This window comes from Onychostoma macrolepis, chromosome 07, assembly GCF_012432095.1.
Source record: "Onychostoma macrolepis isolate SWU-2019 chromosome 07, ASM1243209v1, whole genome shotgun sequence".
NCBI classification, from domain to species: Eukaryota; Metazoa; Chordata; class Actinopteri; order Cypriniformes; family Cyprinidae; genus Onychostoma; species Onychostoma macrolepis.
Genome location: NC_081161.1, coordinates 25,353,156 through 25,374,400, shown reverse-complemented (window position 1 = coordinate 25,374,400; position 21,245 = coordinate 25,353,156). Strand labels below are relative to the sequence as shown.

At 36.7% G+C, this 21,245-nt stretch overlaps 1 protein-coding gene across 9 annotated transcripts; it reads right to left on the bottom strand.

Moving 5' to 3' along the window:
• Positions 1-554: 554 nt before the first annotated feature.
• On the bottom strand, positions 555-21,108 carry atg13 (ATG13 autophagy related 13 homolog (S. cerevisiae)). Of its 9 annotated transcripts, none has more exons than XM_058780441.1 (23): positions 20,902-21,107; positions 19,745-19,825; positions 19,560-19,640; positions 19,338-19,457; positions 19,178-19,224; positions 18,900-19,040; positions 18,741-18,781; positions 18,561-18,657; positions 15,256-15,354; positions 11,512-11,605; positions 10,733-10,831; positions 10,238-10,333; positions 9,915-10,054; positions 9,721-9,808; positions 8,970-9,026; positions 8,435-8,512; positions 8,191-8,304; positions 7,446-7,574; positions 5,844-7,104; positions 4,837-5,003; positions 3,132-3,263; positions 2,679-2,869; positions 555-2,585 (listed from the first exon to the last, which is right to left on the bottom strand). In XM_058780441.1, the coding sequence occupies exons 2-19, from the start codon at positions 19,811-19,813 to the stop codon at positions 7,027-7,029; spliced, it is 1,668 nt and encodes a 555-aa protein (XP_058636424.1). In that variant the 5' UTR covers positions 19,814-19,825; positions 20,902-21,107; the 3' UTR covers positions 555-2,585; positions 2,679-2,869; positions 3,132-3,263; positions 4,837-5,003; positions 5,844-7,026. The 9 variants fall into 9 exon arrangements, with proteins under 9 accessions (XP_058636424.1, XP_058636425.1, XP_058636430.1 ...); XM_058780442.1 differs by having other exon boundaries at positions 5,959-7,104; XM_058780447.1 differs by lacking the exon at positions 15,256-15,354 and having other exon boundaries at positions 20,902-21,108.
• Between the last annotated feature and the right edge of the window lie 137 nt (positions 21,109-21,245).

Sequence of the window (21,245 nt, the reverse complement as noted above, 5' to 3'; positions counted from 1 at the left end):
AAGAAGAATATTAAGAAGAAGGAGAGTACGATTTCCTCCAACGCAGAATTGTGACGTCTGTCGCATTTCAATGACGTAAAAAATCGCATGGAATGCGACATGGCCGTTCAGACTGAAGTCGCATTGCAAAACATCGGATATGTATCCGATTTAGGACCACATATGAAAGTGGCCTGGGCCTGATTTGAAAAAATCGGATCTGTGCTGTTCAGACTGTCATAAGAAAATCAGATATAGGTCACATTTGGGCAAAAAGTCGGATTTGGGCCACTTTAGCCTGCAGTGTGACTCCCCTGACCGCTTTACTAACACTAGCTATTAGTTTGTTTGCTGGTTTTTTTTTTTTTGAACAATAACTGGACAAAATCCGATTTTACCTGCATATGTAAGATCATATGTCCGGGACCGAGATTGTTATTTGAAAATGTTAACTTTAACAGACGGAACCAAATCGGCGACCCGTAAAGTTACACGCGCATTCAAAGGATCTGACAGGATTTCCTCCGGCTTGAGTGACTCACATCTAACATGTATAGTAAGACAAACTCACTGTGTCTATTCATGAAGATGTATTGTACACATTTCAATTTCAGCAGGCAACTATTTTTACAGCTACATTATTATTCCAGCCACAATTAATCACAACAATGTATATACAATTACAAATGATTAAACATATAAATCGTCATTTTGTTGTTTTACACACGAGCACAGACATTATTTCATATATGACATAGTCGTGAGATGCATAAGAAATCTTTAGACGCACCCGCGCCCATAACAACAAAAGACAATACTTTATTGAACCCAGTGTTGCCAACTTAGCAATTTTGTTGCTAAATGTAGCAACTTTTCAGACTACCCTAGCAACTTTTTCTTCCAAAAGCACCTAGCAACAAATTTAGCAATTTTTAAAAATTTATTTGGCAACTTTTAGCAACTTTTGATAAGTGACTCAGACAATAAAAAAGCACACATTTTCCATCCAAATTACACAAAAAGAGGAAACCAAAGTTTGTAATTGTTAAATTTAATAATAATAATTTCATAATTGAATCATTGTTTATTCATGACACACTTTATTAGTAGCTTGTACCTGCGATTGTTGATCAGTTAGTACACCATAAGAAAAATGGAAAAGATACTAGTAATTTTCTAGGACATTATCCATTATCACCCTGTAACCTGAAAACACAATGCGTAATTTAAAATGCAGGTTAAACAAAAAAACAATACCGAAAAGTCTTTCATATTAACATAGATTGTGCCCTTTTTTTTTTTTACAGACGTTTCTTAAGAGTGTAGCACACTAACTACTAATACACTGCTTAAAGCCAAAGACTATAGAAACCCTTGAAAGGGACTTTGTTAAAGCATAATTGTTGAGAATGCGTAGTATTACTAGTTTACTAGCTATTAAAAAAACTTAAATTGTAATCATTCAAAAATGTGTAAGTGTTCAATAATTCAATGTATTAAAAATACAGTTATTTATATTATATTATGCATATTGTTTTACAAACAGATCTAAATTAACACATATAACATATTTTTTTGCTTAGATTTGATGTGACAAATTTTTGCGTCGTGATTACGCAGTGACATCATTTAGCAACTTTTAGCAACAAATTGACCTTCCTATAGCAACTTTCTCTGAACATTAGTTGGCAACACTGATTGAACCCTTTCTGATAAGAAGTGTGCGCTGCAAACGCGAGCATTTTTGACGATCGTTTCTGTCCAGTACACTCGTTTTATATCGTTTAATCACAGCTGTCGTCGTTTTGTTTTTTTTGTCTGGCAGTGGCAGCAGGTATGCGATAAAATTTCTAATTTGAGGCTGTATTACGTCGAATCTGGCACCCAACATCACAAGATGATATTTTAATAATTCCCTTTGCCACGGTGAGTTAAAGTTCAACTTTTTTTGATAATTACTGACATTCACTCTCCAGAGAATCTTTCTGCACTGGTTTGGTTCACATCGGGCGAAAAACCTAGTTACTAGTTCACAAAAGTATGTTTTGCAAAAAATGCAAAATACACGACGACCGATCGTTCGTTTCGTCCGGAAAGAGCCAAGGATTCCACCGAAATTAAACACTTCAGCCTGTGACCGACGGTTAGGAGTTATGAGCGATTTCGTACTCGCGGTCGCTGTAGCGCCACCATCAGGCCGATCGGGGGGAGCCTCGGTCATATTGTAGGTGGTGTGACTACCATCCATCCATGTTTCAAGTCTCTACGACTGATCTCACCTTTTTAAATGATTGGACTGTAACGATATAAAACATTTTTGAGGTATGGCTTCTTATAAAACGGATCTGTTGTACTGGACAGAATTGTGTTATTTGAAGTTGGAGAAACGGGTTGTGCCCCACTTATAAATGCACATGTGTGTGTATTTGACAGAGCAGAGGTGTGGGTAATGGTAATTCGTGTGCATGTCTATAATGTGAGAGGGACTGTGTGATGATGTGTATGCACTGTTCCTGTAGGGAGGAGATTCTCTGGCTCCTCACACCCAGCTGAAGCTCAGTTTCAGGGGCCGTTGAGCTCACCAGAGGATACAGAGCCTTGTTGACCTTCAGGGGAACACACAAGTTCCAGGAGCATTTTAAATTCCCACATTTAACTTACATCCAATATTTCCACATACTTAGTGCATTGATATTTACCTGCTCCAGGCCAGTGAAGGCCACCCCAAGGTTCACTCCATTTCGGAAGAACGTCAGTGTTCTAGCGCTCAAGTCCAGCAAAACCCCAATGACTGTATTTCTTTCATAAAAAGGCTCTGTGTATTTTCGACTCCTCCCATTATGCCAGATGAAGCCTTTGTATGATAAACCCCAACTCTCACTGTCGATGCCTTTTAAAGAAAGAAACAGGACAATCAGAACATAAAGTTTCAATAATTCAAAGAAAAACATTATGTGCTTTTGTACACTGATTGTTCTGTACTTTTCCTCCCTTGTTTATCTATTCCTGTTTGATAATTAAATGATGTAATTCGTTTTTAGGTTGTCAAGTATCATCAACCTGAGGGAGTTTATGTCTGTGCTGAGTGGAGCTGGGCTGGGCTGATTTGGCTGAAGAAGAATATGAGCATTCCTAAGAAGAACATGACTCACCTATGAGGTTAACAAACTTTTGATCCCCTGTGTGCAGAAGTGCATTTTGGGTACCGACCCCCACCATCACAGAGCTTCCATACGGAGGCTCAAGGAACTCAATCTCCCAGTAATGCTCACCATGAGTGAAACCTTACACAGAAATATGCGTTATTTTGTGGTAATCAATTATCAGAAATTTCTACCACAACACATGATGGTTATCCTCTGGACTACTGAGCAATACTCTACTAGAGAATAATAAAAGCCTTACTAACATTACAATTGAATTGCTAGTTAAAAATTAACTTGAACCAGGCTTGTTGCAAAGGAAACTAGCACTTAATGTACAACTACTGATCACTGAACGTCTATAATCCTAAAACAGTATCAGCCTGATGAAATGTGACACTGTACTTTAATAATAAAACTAGCTGACTTGTGAACAACAAAAACAAACTCACAGAGCTGGGTAGTAACTGATTACATGTAATCTGGATTACGTAATCAGATTCCAAAAATTAAGTACTTGTAATTAGAGTAAGTTACATTTTAAAATACTTGTAATCAGACTACAGTTACTTTTTTATTGATTACATGATTACATATTGTTCACACAATAGCAATAAATTATTCATCATTTATTGATTCTCTCTAATTCCTCTTTTTTATCTTAAAATAGAAAAATAGTCTACTGCTTATATACACTCAGAAAGTCCAGTTTTGTGGATATTCACACATAGACTAGTCATTAGTCAGGTCAGGTGGCGACACAGCATTTGACTATTGGATTTACAAAAATCATTTCAGGTTTAAAAAGTGTTTCAACATTGCATCGACTACTGATGAACGCATTCATTTTTATTTAAATTATCACTCAGTAGGTTATTTAAACATGTATTATGTATTATTGAAAGTCTTTTGTCTTTCAAACTCATTAAAATGCACAAAATCTCGTTATTTCTTATTTGCAGACAATCTCAAACCTTTTTTAAAAATCTGAACCTTTCACCCAATATATTTACTTTAAAGGGGTGGTCAATCAGCAATTCTGTAAAAGACAATATCTCTCTTTGCATTGAACTTTGAGCATCGTAACTTTGCAGATGTTGTTTATGCTCAAACAGCAACATTACACACTAACTAAAGTTAAAAATGTGAAATCATAATCAATGACCCCTTTAAGTACCCCAGAGATTTTAAAATAAATATTTTATTAAGTATCACATTTGCATGTTCACAGTTCTCTGACATTGGTTAATGGTCATATGGTGCGCAGGTAAATATAAAATATTTCTTCTTTTTTAGTAAGTGAATTATTTTGATTGTGATTTTAAAATGATTTATTTTAATTTTACATTTTTGTGATTTAATTATTTTTGCCTTTCATTAAACTCACAAACCCCCTGCAGTTCCTTTACGAACCCGTTTGGGAAACCTTGATCTAATATAATGTTTCATGCACTTCATGTTGTTAATTACAATGAAAGGAATATATATTCTCACTCTTTGTAGTTTTAAATCATTATGGTTCAAGATTATCCTGTTTAAATCAATGTAATAAACGAGTTAGGTCAAAGTAATCTAAAAGTAATCTGTTTATATTACCTAAAATGTGTAATGTAATGGATTATGTTACTGACTACAATTTTTATGTAATTTGGAATCAGTAACGGATTACAATTTGTAAGTACTCTACCCAGCTCTGTTCACTCACTAGTCCCACCTTTGGTGCCTCTGACCCCAGCAGTACCCTGACTGTCCAGCAGAGGGCTAATATGAAAATATACGGCTTGTCGGCACAGAGACAGATGAGCATCAGGAGATTTACTGTCTGGATCCCATTCCCAACTCTCCCAGGTGTGACCTCTAAAAGAGCGCAACATTTGCTCTCTACAACACACAGCATACATACATCAATGACTGTACAGTTAAAAAAAAAACTTCTAGCTACCCAATATCCCCATTACCAAAAGCAAAACTAGTTTGCCATCTTTCGAATATTTCCAAGTTAATATGCATATGTTATTATCAGTGTTGGGCAGTTACTAGTAATTTAGTTACTGTAATAATATTACTTTTTGCAGTAACTAGTAATGTAACTAATTATTAATAAGATTTCAGTAATAATATTACAGTTACTTTCCATAAAACAACTTAAGTTACTTTTGATGCCTCAACCCCGCTGATTTAAAATCCAACAATCAAATAATTCCTAGATTTAATTTCATAATTTAAAGAATCACATACGGGTAACGGAAAAATTACTTCAAGCTACACATGACAATTAATGAGATGAATACAACACTTCTACTTGAATGTCAATATCAATCACTATTGAGTGTTTGTAATAACTTCTGACTGCGATCCAATGTGGATTTTGGTCAAATGATGAGGCAGAAATATGTTGTTAGTAACATTGTAGAAGAATTTGATCTGGAAGATACACAGTTACAACTTCTGCGGGGCGTGAAGAAAAAGTAATGTAACTAATTACTGTTGCCAGAAAGTAATAAGTAAAGTAACAATATTACTTTTGAAAGGAGTAACTAATAATGAGTTATATATTACATTCTTTGAGTAACTAGCCCAACACTGGTTATTATCACATACAGACAACGAGTGTACTATGCTGAGTTATCTAGCCTATTTCTTGATATTTCAAAGCGACCGTTCAGACGAGTGAGCACGATGTACACATAATCTACTATAGAGAAAACATACGTGACTTACCAAGTGTACACTAAATTATGTAATCCGATGTGAAATGAAGACGAAACTAAAACTTTCTTTTAGGCACTTGAAATCCGCTTTTAAAATGGAATAAAGACTACACAGTCAAGTTTACCTATGGAAGTTCAGACAGCTGGACGATAGAAAAACATCTCACAACTGCTGTCAAAACAACACTGGATTTATCTAAATATGGAAGTAGGCGTGTTTGTGCTATGGCGCTCATGAATTATAAAATAGCCTCTACTGACGTTGCTTGGTAGCCTTCCAGTAACGCACCCTAATTAATATTCATAAGCCAAGCCGTCGCGCTCCATTGGGCGAGCGTCGAGCTAGCGAATATTCATTAGCTAGTGAACTCCAAGGTTTGCCTAAAGGAGACACAATGTCATTGACCGGTTCAGCATACAGGGGAAACAAAAACAGGCCTGTCTGAAATAAATCAGTTTATTACGCAACATTTACATGCCATATTAACAACGTGAGGAAAGAAAGAAGACACTTAAAATAATAAAAGAAGGTCCAGCTCCTAATGACTTGCCAACATAAGCTTTAAAAAAAAAAAAAACCTTCCTCACCGTTTAAAGACCTGACGAGTAGTAATGATAAACTGTCCCTAATTTAAAAAAAAAAAATTAAAAGTTGATGGTTAAATGCATTTACAGGAATCAGGTAAAGCAGACACAGACTCGCGACTCACTGTTGTCAGTGTTCACTTGTAGTGTCGTTCATGTTTAAGCCTATAAAGAAAAACTGGACATATTCTCAGATTATTCACATTTTCCCTTGAATTAACATCGTAAGAGAATTCAGATGGTGCCAGCGGTACAATGACAGAAATCTGCTTCAGTGACTAGTCAGTGAACTGCATGTGGTGTTGTGATGAGCAAAACAAAAATAAAGGCTGGTACAGGTTTATACATTCATTACAGTGAGCTTTACTTACACAGTTCTGCTATTTTAATAAATACAAGGGTTGGAAATTTAATGTTGCTCTGTTCCTGTAACAGATGCTGCTCTCCTTATACCTCAGTTCACTTTTTTTCTTGAATGATGATTCTCCTCATAGTACAAGGAAAAACTGAAACAAAACATAGTTAATGTAGACATCCAATGAGGGATGCTTCAGTGAAGGAAGCAAGAAGAGTAAAGAAGTTGTGAAGAAAGCAATCTCTGTTCTGTTTTATTGTAGCGTGTCCACAAATGCATCAAACTCGTCAATGTTCTTCTCATAAATGGCCAGTTTCTCTGGAAGAGAGTCCTGCAAAAAAACATGTTCACTGTACCAAATATCATCACAATGTTACTATGGCATGAATGTGAATAAGTCACCCTATGTAAAATTTGTATACAGATTCTGTTTTTAAGTGAACTACATATAAAAAAAATACTTGCAATTATTTCAATGGTTCTTAATTTTACTATCCACACAATAAAACATTTTCCTTAAGACTTTAACACCAACCCTGGTTTGGTGCTAAAAACGATCTGTAATTATACCTACAGTATATGAATACTCTCTATGCCTCAAGGTCAATCTGTCCCATATAGACTGCAAAAATGTTCAGTATGTGCTCTGACAAGAATTTGTTTGTTTCTCACCAAATCCTCAGCCATAGACTGAGCGCTGACATCGATGGACAGGCTTGCGAGTTGAGGAGGGTTTTGAAACTCTCTATAGAAAGTTCCCAGATCCATTGGCAGAAGGTCATCCTTAGAAAATGCTGGTTTCTGTTTGGCACACAATCACAGAACTGGTCTTTAAACATAATATGGATCATATTCGGCTTTTACCATACATTTAGAACAATATCTGGTCCGGGAGGGCCACTGGCCTGCAGAGTTTATTGGCAACCTTAATCAAACTCACCTGCCTGTAATTTTCAAGCAATTCTGAAGATTTGAGTTCGAATTTTCATGTGTGTTTATTTAGGAGCTAGTCTTTTCTTGTTTTTACTTCTCTAGTAACATTTGTATTGATTTTATCCCAACACTAGAGCTCTGATCAACACCAGAACAATGCTGCTAGGTCATGCAGAAACGGACTTAAAAAATAACATGATCAAGTAGGTCTCGTCGGGCTTCTCTTATGCAACATCAGCTCACTAGCTTCAAAGACTTCCAATTGGTGTGGGATACTGCATCATTCAACACAACTCCTTTCTGCTGTCAAAACTCTCACAAGAGGAATCAAAAACAACAAAATGCCTACCAGTACCCATCTCTCTGGTACTCAACAGTTCCCATTCACTCAATGTACTGATGCAGTGCCTTTCATAGTTCTCAATATCTGGAGAGGAAAGCAGTTCTTCATAAGTTAATTTTTATTATGTGTTGGTGCACTTACAAAGTCAACCATGACAAAGTCGTCTTGCGGCTGCCCCACGCTGTGGGTCGAGCTGTTTGAGTGCAGGCTGCCTTGCAAGGGAGAGGAAGGAGCCGGGGATGGAGGAGGGTGCACCTGCAAACAGAGCAAAACACCTCTAAATCACACACACACACACAAAACCTATTAGGAGACAGTGGACAATGCATTGGGTTTTCTTAATTTGAAATGCATAGTAAGTATGGGTGTTGTTTTCTTTCAATACCATTGGGTCATTCTCCTCCAGGTCGTAGGCTCTTGGAGCGAATGCAGCAAAAGGAAGATCCAAACTGGTTGTTGTCACCTGAGTTACACACATACACAACACATCAGAATGCATTTTCACCTCCCACTGAACATGACAGTGACTTTTTGCACTTATCAGTAATACTTTTTATATTACTAACACTAACACGTAAATTACTAACACGTTACTAGCAAGTCTTGACTTAATAATATTAACAAATACAAGCTTAATATATACACACTACCCTTCAAAGTTTTGGGGTCTGTACGATTTGTAAAAACGAAATGAAAAATTTTAGTTATAAAGAATGCATTTAACTGATCAAAAGTCACAGTTACAACATTTAAAATGTTACAACAAGACTTCTATTTCAAATAAATACTGTTATTTTGATCTTTCGGGTTCATTAAAACAATTCAGATTTTTTTCCCACAATATTAAGGTGTGCTATGTTGCTCAACATTGACAATAATAATAATAAGAAGAAGAAGAGGAAAGGTTTCTTGCATATTACATTGTTGTCTGAAGCATCATGTGACACTGAAGACTGGAGTAATGGTTGCTGAAAATTCTGTTTTGCCATCACAAGAATAAATAAAATTTTACAACATTAAAACAGAAAACTGTTATTTTTAATTGTAACAATATTAACAAATACAAGCTTAATATATATGCTACCCTTCAAAGGTTTGGGGTCTGTACGATTTAAAAAAAAGAAATGAACAATTTTAGTCATAAAGAATGCATTTAACTGATCAAAAGTCACAATTATAACATTTAAAATGATACAAAAATATTTCTATTTCAAATAAATGCTGTTATTTTGATCTTTCGATTCATTAAACAATTCAGAAAAAAATGTTCACAATATTAAGGTGCGCTATGTTGCTCAACGTTGACAATAATAATAATAATAAGAGGAAAGGTTTCTTGCATATTAGATTGTTGTCTGAAGCATCACGTGACACTGAAGACTGGAGTAATGGTTGCTAAAAATTCTGTTTTGCCACCTCAAGAATATATTAAATTTTACAACATATTAAAACAGAAAACTGTTATTTTTAATTCTAACAACAGTTTTTACTATTTTTGATTACATTTAACCTAGGTGAGCATAAGATACTCAAAAACATTAAAAAACCTCACCGACCACAAACTTTTGAATGCTAACTGTATGCTTAACTGCTCAGTAGTTCATGTAGATTTATGTACATGAAAGTAATTTTTGTTTTCTAAGTTATTATATATTATTAATGTATTCTAACCTGAGTGGTGGCTTTGTTGACAAAAGCCCCAACTTTCCTGGTGAAGGTGGTCTCTAGAGCATCAGAGGGGGACACAGTCTTCACCTCGCTACCACACACACACACAAACAAACAAACAAACATGGAATCAAATTTTGCTGAACTGACAAATGAAAAATCAGCATTGAACAGTCTGAATCTCCTCACACTCTTACCTACTACAGGATGTGGGTGGTGCTGGCTGAGGGGATTGTCCAGTGGGGCATGAGGGGATACGACCATGCTCAGCTGCAGTGCCATGAGTAGGCTGAGCCGGCACCTGTGGGACTCCACCTTCTTTACCGGGCACAACCATCTGATTAGGAAGAGACACATACTTGGCCACCGCAGTCAGGTCAAAACAACACAACACACACACTTCTGTAAACAGGTGCAAGTAATTCCAAGCAGCTGTTCTACATCAGAAGGAATGAGGGGCATGAAGTTATGATAGGGAAAGTAGTGCTTTTGCATGTGCGTAATGTGTTGTGTGCTGTACCTGGTGAGGATGTGCAGCAGCAGTACAAGCCGTAGGATGGCACACATCCACAGTTCCCAGGCCAGGAGTCTGATATGACAGACGAGAGCTGTACAGCTGAGAGACAGAGAGAGATTCATATCACAATAAGAGTCAAATGTCAGATCAAGAGGCCTTTTCAAGTCTGGTCCTGTTTAAACCTCACTGCAGAGCAGAGAGCAAGAAGGATCAGAGAAGTTATCAGAGCAAACACACAAATGCTTCAAGTAAAACAGCAGGCAGGTCAGCTCAAGGAGAAGGCAGCAGTGACTGTGTGCGTTTGCCTGAGCAGTGCTCAAACAATCTCTTGTGTGAGTGACACTGTATAACCCTCTTAATTAAAAGGTTATACAAGGTTATGAAGGGTAAGCAGTGGAGTATAGGTTACTGGGGCAGGCCACACACACTTTTTACTTGAATTAATCTATCAGCTGCATGCGTGTACACACACTTCTCTCTCACACACACTGGACTCACTTGGTGTGAGATGCCAAGCCCCATGAGGGGAACCTTCAGTGTGGCCATCAGAGTCGGCTTTGGTGTCTTAAAATGTGCCTGACTTACTGTACACACACACTACATGCACACAGAAAGAAAGAAAGAAAGAAAGAAAGAGAAAGAAAGAAAGAAAGAAAGAAAGAAGGGCAACAACAGAAATGAAAGCACTACCACAGAAAGAGATAATGGGGAGAGAAAGAAACTGATTCCATGGTCACATAAATGACTTTTAACGCTAACTGAAGATTTTTGAACACTTTTGTACTGAAGCAAATACACCAAGAGCAGTATTATTTTAGTATTATTTATATACTATTTAAAATATATATTAATTTTATATTTTATTTTGGCTTTGTTTATTTCAGCTTTATGTGAAATAGTGAATTTAGTTAACAAAAACAACACTGATGAAGACAGCAGACTAACCAAACACAGCAAAAAAAAAAAAAAAAAGATATAGTATAGGAACAACAAGTATAGGAAGGATATGTACTGTACTTAGCAGCAATCTCAAATCATATTCATGGCTGGAGGAATATAAAAACTATAAGTCACATTTAAAGAATGAAACCTGTTCATCAGGGAACTGCTGAAAGAGACTCGTGAATGAAAACAACTTATCCATTGTGAGAGGTTACCAGTTAATCTCTTAATGACAGGCTGCACTGCACCTGTACTGAAGCCTGGCTTGTACAAGGAAGGTGGTGAAGGGTTATTTTTAATGGGATAGATGGAAAGGTGATACGAGACGGCATTACCTGTGATGGTGGGGAGGTGGAAAAGGACGTGGTGCACACCTCCTGAGAGTCTTCTATTCCTGCATAAGTCCCTCCCTCATCTTCTCCAGGTGCTCTAAGAGAAAAAAAGAAAAGAGCTGGTTAGAGGCAGAGGACAAGAAAGCAGAGTCATCAGTTTGAATCCCTGAACTATCAATATGTAAAAGTAAAATATGTAAAAAAAAAATTTTTTGTTATTAATGGTTTAATTCCATCTTATTCTGAATGCTGAAAAAAACATTTAAACATTGTATGTCTTTCTAGTGTACTCTAAAAAAATGAAATATTAATTTTGATAGAAATAATACATGTGATATTCGACATTGCAATATACACAACAGTTTGGGGTTGGTAAGATTTTTTAAATGTTTTGTAAATTAGTCTCTTGTGCTCACCAAGACCACATTTATTTGACCAAAAGTACAGTTAAAACAGTACTAATGTTTTTTTCTATCTTAACATACATTACAATGTCATTTATTCCTGCATGATAAAGCTGAATTTTCACTAGCCATTCCTTCAGAAATCATTTTAACATGCCCATTTGGTGCCTAAGAAACACTTCATATTATTATCAAAGTTGAAAACAGTTTCACTAAATTTCTAGCGATTATCGTCAATTTGGTTGCACAGATACTATTTAAACTAAACTGAGCTAAACAATGACATCTCTGAATTCAATAATGAAATGCCATTAACTGAAAATTGAGTGTTTAATCTTATCATTATACATTACTGACACTCTATCCTCCAATTTGATACTGTTAAGTGCTTTGACACAATCTGTATTGTTAAAAGCGCTATATAAATAAAGGTGACTTGACTTTAGTACTTTTTGTATATTTGGTATATTGTATGTTTTTTTACAGAATTATTTGATGAATAGAAAGAACAGCATTTATTCGAAATAGAGCTGTTTTGTAACAATGTAAAAGTATTGATTGTCACTTTTGATTAATTTGTGTCATTGTTGAATAAAAGTATTAATTAAAAGTATATATATATATATATATATATATATATATATATATATATATATATATATATATATATATATATATATATATATATATATATATACAGGTGCTGGTCATATAATTAGAATATCATTAAAAGCTGATTTATTTCACTAATTCCATTCAAAAAGTGAAACTAGTATATTATATTCATTAATTACACACAGACTGATATATTTCAAATGTTTATTTCTTTTAATTTTGATGATTAGAGCTTACAGCTCATGAAAGTTAAAAATCAGTATCTCAAAATATTAGAATATTACTTAAGACCAATACAAAGAAAGGAATTTTAGAAATCTTGGCCAACTGAAAAGTATGAAAATGAAAAGTATGAGCATGTACAGCACTCAATACTTAGTTGGGGCTCCTTTTGCCTGAATTACTGCAGCAATGCGGCGTGGCATGGAGTCGATCAGTCTGTGGCACTGCTCAGGTGTTATGAGAGCCCAGGTTGCTCTGATAGTGGCCTTCAGCTCATCTGCATTGTTGAAATCAGCTATTGAAATCAGCATCTCCATAATGCTTGTCAACAGAAGGAAGCATGAAGTGCTCTAAAATTTCCTGGTAGATGGCTGCGTTTACTGTGGACTTCAGAAAACACAGTGGACCAACACCAGCAGATGACATGGCAGCCCAAATCATAACAGACTGTGGAAACTTCACACTGGACTTCAAGCAACATGGATTCTGTGCCTCTCCACTCTTCCTTCAGACTCTGGGACCTTGATTTCCAAATGAAATGTAAAATTTACTTTCATCTGAAAAGAGGACTTTGGACCACTGAGCAACAGTCCAGTTATTTTTCTCCACAGTCCAGGTAAGATGCTTCTGACGTTGTCTCTGGTTCAGAAGTGGCTTGGTAGCCCTTTTCCTGAAGACGTCTGAGCGTGGTGACTCTTGATGCACTGACTCCAGCTTCAGTCCACTCCTTGTGAAGCTCTCCCAAGTGTTTGAATCGGCTTTGCTTGACTGTATTCTCTAGCTTGCGGTCATCCCTGTTGCTTGTGCACCTTTTCCTACCCAAATTCTTCCTTCCAGTCAACTTTGCATTTAATATGCTTTGATACAGCACTCTGTAAACAGCCACACCTTTCAGTAATGACCTTCTGTGACTTACCCTCTTTGTGGAGGGTGTCAATGTTTGTCTTCTGGATCAATGCCAAGTCAGCAGTCTTCCCCATTATTGTGGTTTCAAAGAACAAGAGATACCCAGAATTTATACTGTAGGGATGGTCATTTATTCAAACTCAAATGTAAATATTCTAATATTTTGAGATACTGATTTTTGACTTTCATGAGCTGTAAGCTCTAATCATCAAAATTAAAAGAAATAAACATTTGAAATATATCAGTCTGTGTGTAATAACTGAATATAATATACAAGTTTCACTTTTTGAATGGAATTAGTGAAATAAATCAACTTTTTGATGATATTCTAATTATATGACCAACACCTGTATATATATATATATATTAGGGTGCATCAAAAAACACAATTCTTGAATTTTGATATGGCTGGGTGCTAAAAGTGTTCCAATATATGTAGAAACAACACATGCAAAATATTTTTCCAGTACATGATGATTTAGGGGTGCCACCGCACATCTGTTTTTGTTGGATAAAGTGGTTAACAGTGCTCAATGGTCGCCATTGAGATCTGAGGTAAACAATACTACAGCTCAAGAAAACTGAGGTGATCTTTCTGTTTGAGGTGATCTTTCTGTGTTGGGTATGTATTATTACATATTACTATCATATCTGTAGTTGTGTCATTGTATACTTATTTATCATAAGTCATTTAAGTCATATTTATAGGTATTTGGTGCTCATTACATCTAGCTAATGTTAGTTTGCCAACCACAGTTAGGTATCTATGTTAGCTAAGCTTAATAGCTTAACATCAACAGTATTCTAAAGTGGACAATGTCATATTCAGTGTATACTGTAGATGTCTCATGTTTATTGAGAGTAGCATTGTATTTGTTACAGTAAATTAACATGATGTTGCTCATTGGAGCAGACTCTGGCACAGACTGAGCAATTAAGTTTTAAGTTTAGTTAGTGTCAGCTCTTACCATTTAGGCCCTGTTAGTTGCCAGTGAGTTAGCCACTAGAGAGGGTTTGTTCTTTTAAGTGTGTCAGTATCGCCTTGTGTTTAACAATAAAGTCAATTAAACTTTATATGTGTGTCCGACATCCATCACTGCTGCACAAAATTCAGGGTAAGACCACGTGAACATGTCCCATTGACCTCCATTCATTTTGTCTATAGGACAAATTAATGGAGAATCTTGAAAGTTGAATTCTGAGAAATGCCCAAGTTGCACAAAGGGCAAACAAACAACTTTACTTTGATAACCCTATAGAACATGTTACTGTATAAAAGTTCACTGTACTCAACATTTCCAGGTCAACCTTTTGGCAATTACACAAAAATAGCACATTTTTGAAATTTCGCCAAAGTTCATGTGTTAGGTGGCACCCCTAAATCTCAGTGGAATTCCTCAAAACTTTTCAAAAGTAATTTTTATGTTAATTGGAACAAAATGCAATGCCAGCCAAATTGATATTTTGAAATTAAAATTTCCCATTCAAATTTGATGCACCTAATATATATATATATATATATATATATATATATATAAACTTTCTCACCCCAAACCTCTGAACAGTAGCCTATCTATACTGTGATTATTTATTTACGCACCTGTAACTGCAGGGATGCATGTGTGCCATATTAGTGAAGGGACGCTCCACAAAATGATCAATGATGATACCCATGATAGGGCCTGTCCTCTCAAATTGCCTGTGAGACACACAAGGACAGTATCTTGCACAACACTACTACAAAACTACCCAGAATATCTGAATACTTGAATGTGCTGCATTAGTGCTGGGCAGTTTGACCAAAAAATCTGTATCACTTTTTTTTAGGATTGTGGCGGTTTCACGGTTTATAACCTTATTTTTCCTGAATGTGCCTTGCATGAATCAGAATTTTAATCAAAACCAACCAAACAAGAAGGGGCCGCAAGTTTTTGATTTAAATTAGACTGTATTTCACATTTTAAAGCAAAAACAGAAAGGTCTGACTTTAGCTTTGTGAAAGTGTACTACATAAAAACGAAACAAAAAGAGCAAATGGGATGAATGAGAACGCAAATTCTCTCTCTTGACAGCAGGTGGCGCTAAGGGATAGCAGCAGTATAGCGTTTCCCTGGTTACCGCTGTAAACAAAGCAGCGCTGCGCTTATGAAACTACTTTAATAGATGATGAAAAGAAAATACCATCTAAACTTTTCTGAAGACAGTCAGTTCACCTCAGAAATACATTCATATAAATTCAGTATTTAGGATTTTCTTCCAATATTTCACGCATCGTGAACAGTGAGCTTGCTCTGCCTGCTACAGTATTTGCTCCTCTTTGTATTGCGACCTCTGCCAGGTATGAGAAGTAATCATCATTATTCTTTTGTTTTTATTCAGCCATTATTCTGGCATTTCATGGATTAGCCACATCTCTTTGATCCCAGTATACATTTAAGCTACATTTACCCACCTAGTGGAAGTTCGTTATAAGAGGCAGGGCGTGTTATGAACGCATTATATGATCAAAGTCCCTTTGATATGACTGACATTATGAGCAGCGAATGAGCTTCCTCCGAGTCAGAACAGCGATCACGGAAGAGAAAACACAGACAGACAGCGCTGGAAGCAGAATCAAGGCTATAAGGGATAGAGCTGCGGCTACTGAGAACACACTGTACAACAATAATTATTGTTTTTGCATTATTGTAAGGGGTAAGTTTAGGGTTGGTGTAGGTGTAGATGTTAATAAAACAATCTAATAGGTAGAAAATTTAATTTAGTGTAAATCAATGGAAAATGAACAAAAATTATTATGCATGAAGAAATATGAAGTAGACATGTGTAAATATACAAATACTTCTCCAAGGACACACACTTTTGGACTATAAGCCCTAATAGATAAGATAGATACAGTGAGGAAAATAAGTATTTGAACACCCTGCTATTTTGCAAGTTCTCCCACTTAGAAATCATGGAGGGGTCTGAAATTGTCATCATAGGTGCATGTCCACTGTGAGAGACATAATCTAAAAAAAAAAAATCCAGAAATCACAATGTATGATTTTTTAACTATTTATTTGTATGATACAGCTGCAAATAAGTATTTGAACACCTGTCTATCAGCTAGAATTCTGACCCTCAAAGACCTGTTAGTCTGCCTTTAAAATGTCCACCTCCACTCCATTTATTATCCTAAATTAGATGCACCTGTTTGAGGTCGTTAGCTGCATAAAGACACCTGTCCACCCCATACAATCAGTAAGAATCCAACTACTAACATGGCCAAGACCAAAGAGCTGTCCAAAGACACTAGAGACAAAATTGTACACCTCCACAAGGCTGGAAAGGGCTACGGGAAATTGCCAAGCAGCTTGGTGAAAAAGGTCCACTGTTGGAGCAATCATTAGAAAATGGAAGAAGCTAAACATGACTGTCAATCTCCCTCGGACTGGGGCTCCATGCAAGATCTCACCTCGTGGGGTCTCAATGATCCTAAGAAAGGTGAGAAATCAGCCCAGAACTACAGGAGGAGCTGGTCAATGACCTGAAAAGAGCTGGGACCACCGTTTCCAAGGTTACTGTTGGTAATACACTAAGGCGTCATGGTTTGAAATCATGCATGGCACGGAAGGTTCCCCTGCTTAAACCAGCACATGTCCAGGCCCGACTTAAGTTTGCCAATGACCATTTGGATGATCCAGAGGAGTCATGGGAGAAAGTCATGTGGTCAGATGAGACCAAAATAGAACTTTTGGTCATAATTCCACTAAACGTGTTTGGAGGAAGAAGAATGATGAGTACCATCCAAGAACACCATCCCTACTGTGAAGCATGGGGTGGTAGCATCATGCTTTGGGGGTGTTTTTCTGCACATGGGACAGGGCGACTGCACTGTATTAAGGAGAGGATGACCGGGGCCATGTATTGCAAGATTTTGGGGAACAACCTCCTTCCCTCAGTTAGAGCATTGAAGATGGGTCGAGGCTGGGTCTTCCAACATGACAATGACCCGAAGCACACAGCCAGGATAACCAAGGAGTGGCTCTGTAAGAAGCATATCAAGGTTCTGGCGTGGCCTAGCCAGTCTCAGACCTAAACCCAATAGAGAATCTTTGGAGGAGCTCAAACTCCGTGTTTCTCAGCGACAGGCCAGAAACCTGACTGATCTAGAGAAGATCTGTGTGGAGGAGTGGGCCAAAATCCCTCCTGCAGTGTGTGCAAACCTGGTGAAAAACTACAGGAAACGTTTGACCTCTGTAATTGCAAACAAAGGCTACTGTACCAAATATTAACATTGATTTTCTCAGGTGTTCAAATACTTATTTGCAGCTGTATCATACAAATAAATAGTTAAAAAATCATACATTGTGATTTCTGGATTTTTTTTTTTAGATTATGTCTCTCACAGTGGACACGCACCTACGATGACAATTTCAGACCCCTCCATGATTTCTAAGTGGGAGAACTTGCAAAATAGCAGGGTGTTCAAATACTTATTTTCCTCACTGTATAAGCTGTTCAGTGAAGCTATGTGAACACAAATAAACCACAGCATATGTGACTGAATATGAATACGTGTTTTCATTCTGTTCAAAATATCATGAATTATTTTGCACTCCTAACATAAATTAAGAAATTACTGTCACTGCAACCATGTTTTATCATAACAGTGGTCAAATATTGAAGCTGGAGTCTTTCTAACGATAAACAGTTTGTCCAGATCAAGTAGTTAAGATGTTTTAATGTGCTGTGAATGTAAAACAACAATAATCTGAGGCTGCAGCGATATTTGCACGTTGAGTTAACAGTCAACTCTCAATTCACGATGCTGTCAATGTTGCTTAGGCACAAAATTCATACTGGTTGTGTAATTCAAAACAGTTTATGGCCCAGCACTTGCATTCAGGAAGATGTAATGCATACCTTGAAGACATGAGGGCCAAATTAGTGCGATATGCACAGGACAAAGTGATGGTGCCTATGGGAGTGCCTACAATACCCACTCGTACTGTCTGGAACCCTGCAGAGAGAAGTGAAGAAGATACTACAGAACATCTACACAGCCTTTATTAGTACTTTGAAGAGAGCCCATCAAACTATTACCTTCCCCGAGACCTGTCAGCTGGACATCTCCAAAATAGATCCTATCAAAGAGATATTAATAAAATCTGACTGTACATGACATCCTGTTTCCCCCTCTATGAACTCATGTATCAGGCAATATAAGGCTTTGTGGAGTGTAGAAGAAAGTGTGTTGAGTACCTGTAGAGTATGACATAATCATGCCCTTGTTTACGTGAAAGCTTGTAAGCAGGTGTCACCCTTGTGATGGCCAGCAAAGACTTGAGCAGCAGAGAGAGACGATTATAAACTGTATAGGACACTTTAATGTCCTTATCACACCTGGAAGAAAATGCAAAACCCGAGTTATGCCCCAGTATAGTAAATATTGACTTGCTGATAATGTATCCATCTCAACATAGAGCAGTTCTCAGCTGACTGCTTTGTCCTGTCTGTATAGGGGAATTCTATGTGCTTACTTTTCATTCATTTCCAAACACCATGTCTCCAGCTCCATGGAGTCTCCCTGCATGGGTAAACACAACTTCTTAATACTCAAGTAAACATCTTTTTATTAAGTTGGGCATTTTGTCATGATTCTGTTATTATATTGATGGTGAACTAAAAGAAAGACTAGACCTCTGAGGTTTTGAGGGAGATCTCCACACACATGGATCGGCCGATGCCAGGCAGTTGTCCAGCAAGAGCTTTTTTTGCTTCATGAGTCACCTCTGGGATGTCTTTTATTGCCAGATTAAACTGAATAAAAACATGAAAAGGACCAGACATGCAGATATCATGTTAGTTATGATGTAAACAAAACAGGACCATTGTGTGTGAAGTATCCTGGATGTGTCTTACCCAGTCTGAACCTGTCGGTGATGAAGATGAGCAAGTGCTGATCTTCTCTCCAAGCCGGGCTTGAACTATAACTTGCACTGTCTGAAAGACACATAAAGCAAAGGATATCATCACCCTGTCACCTGGGATACCAGATTTCATGCATCCAATAATACCCTTAGTACTGTAGTGTTTAATGTAATCACCTTCAAGGCAAAGAATTTGATGAATTTATCCAAGTCTTTCTTGTCCTGTGGGCTCAGATCACTATCCATTGTCGCACGCACCTAAGACATACAAATTAAAGACAGTTTCCTCAGTGCACAGTGAAAAAGCCAATATAAATAACACAATAATTGAAAAAGTACATAACTGACAGGCAGTTGAATTGGTAGGGTAGGATGGAGGAAAAAGCCCCCTTAATAATAATGTACATTTACACAACATATTTTAAAATAGTAACATATTTAGATACAACATGTACAAGATGAGTGTTATAATGTCAAATACTGCATCATCTATTCTACTTAAAATTGTACTTTGACAATTTTGTTGAATATTTGAATGACCGATGACAGACAAAGCAGGTTTTAATGAATAGCAAAGATGTCTGAAATGTACATCTACCTCATATAATTACTGAATAATAACCATTATATAATAACATATGATATTACATTATTGTAATATAATAATAACATGCCACAAAGGCTTTCTGTGCCAATTCTAGGGGCAGAACTGCTACAGAACTTCAAAATATATATTTTTCTCCATAGATGTAAAAACTTTAATTGGTCCACAAATTCCCAATTAACAAATAGACACAAAATCTTTGATATTTAACATAATGCAATGTCACAGATGACTATTTTCCAAAGATACAAAATTAGATAAGTTAACTTCAAAACTGTTTCGACTAACAAAATCTTAAAAATGTTGATAATCAAAGAGTATTCTATAGTCTTTGTGAGACTGTGTGCCTTCTGTAGTGAAGAGAAGAAAAATAAATAAGGTGGAGATCATCTTGCACCATCCTACTCTTATAATAGTAATAATTAACGCATTTACTGATGTCTTAGTGTCATTATTACTGTCACAGCTTTACGGCAGCTCGCCTCTAAGCATTTAAACGTACTGAATTGAAAACAACAACAACAACAACAACACAGCATTAAGTTACACAACACAACACTAAAACACTGACTCAATCAACGTTAAATGACAGCTGCCAGTTCATCTGACTCGAGATCTAAAATCCGTAGACCTGCCATTTGTCACAGCCAAATATCTCAAATTGTTCACAATTATCTGTTTTTTGTGCAGCCAATGCTAACCCCTTAGCAAAACATGCGCATGTACTTACAGCTCATCACAGAGCGGAGATTCAACTGTTAACACCTAGAGTAGGACGTTAAGTGTGCAATACACCGTGGCTGATTGCGTGAAATGATAAAATACAGCTTAAACGATCCTGTATTTTCAATTAATCACATCGTAGCACCACTACGCCACACACTGACAGGCGCCCCATTTTTTGTTTATTTTGCTTGTTTGGCTAGGTCAGGAATGACGTGTTGCCTGTACCGATTTGACCACGCCACTTTCGTTATTTTTTGAAATTTGAATAAAGGAGTGAATGCAATTATTATTTAATACTATTATATGCACATATGTGTTACATTTTGATATGCACTTAATATGGCCTTC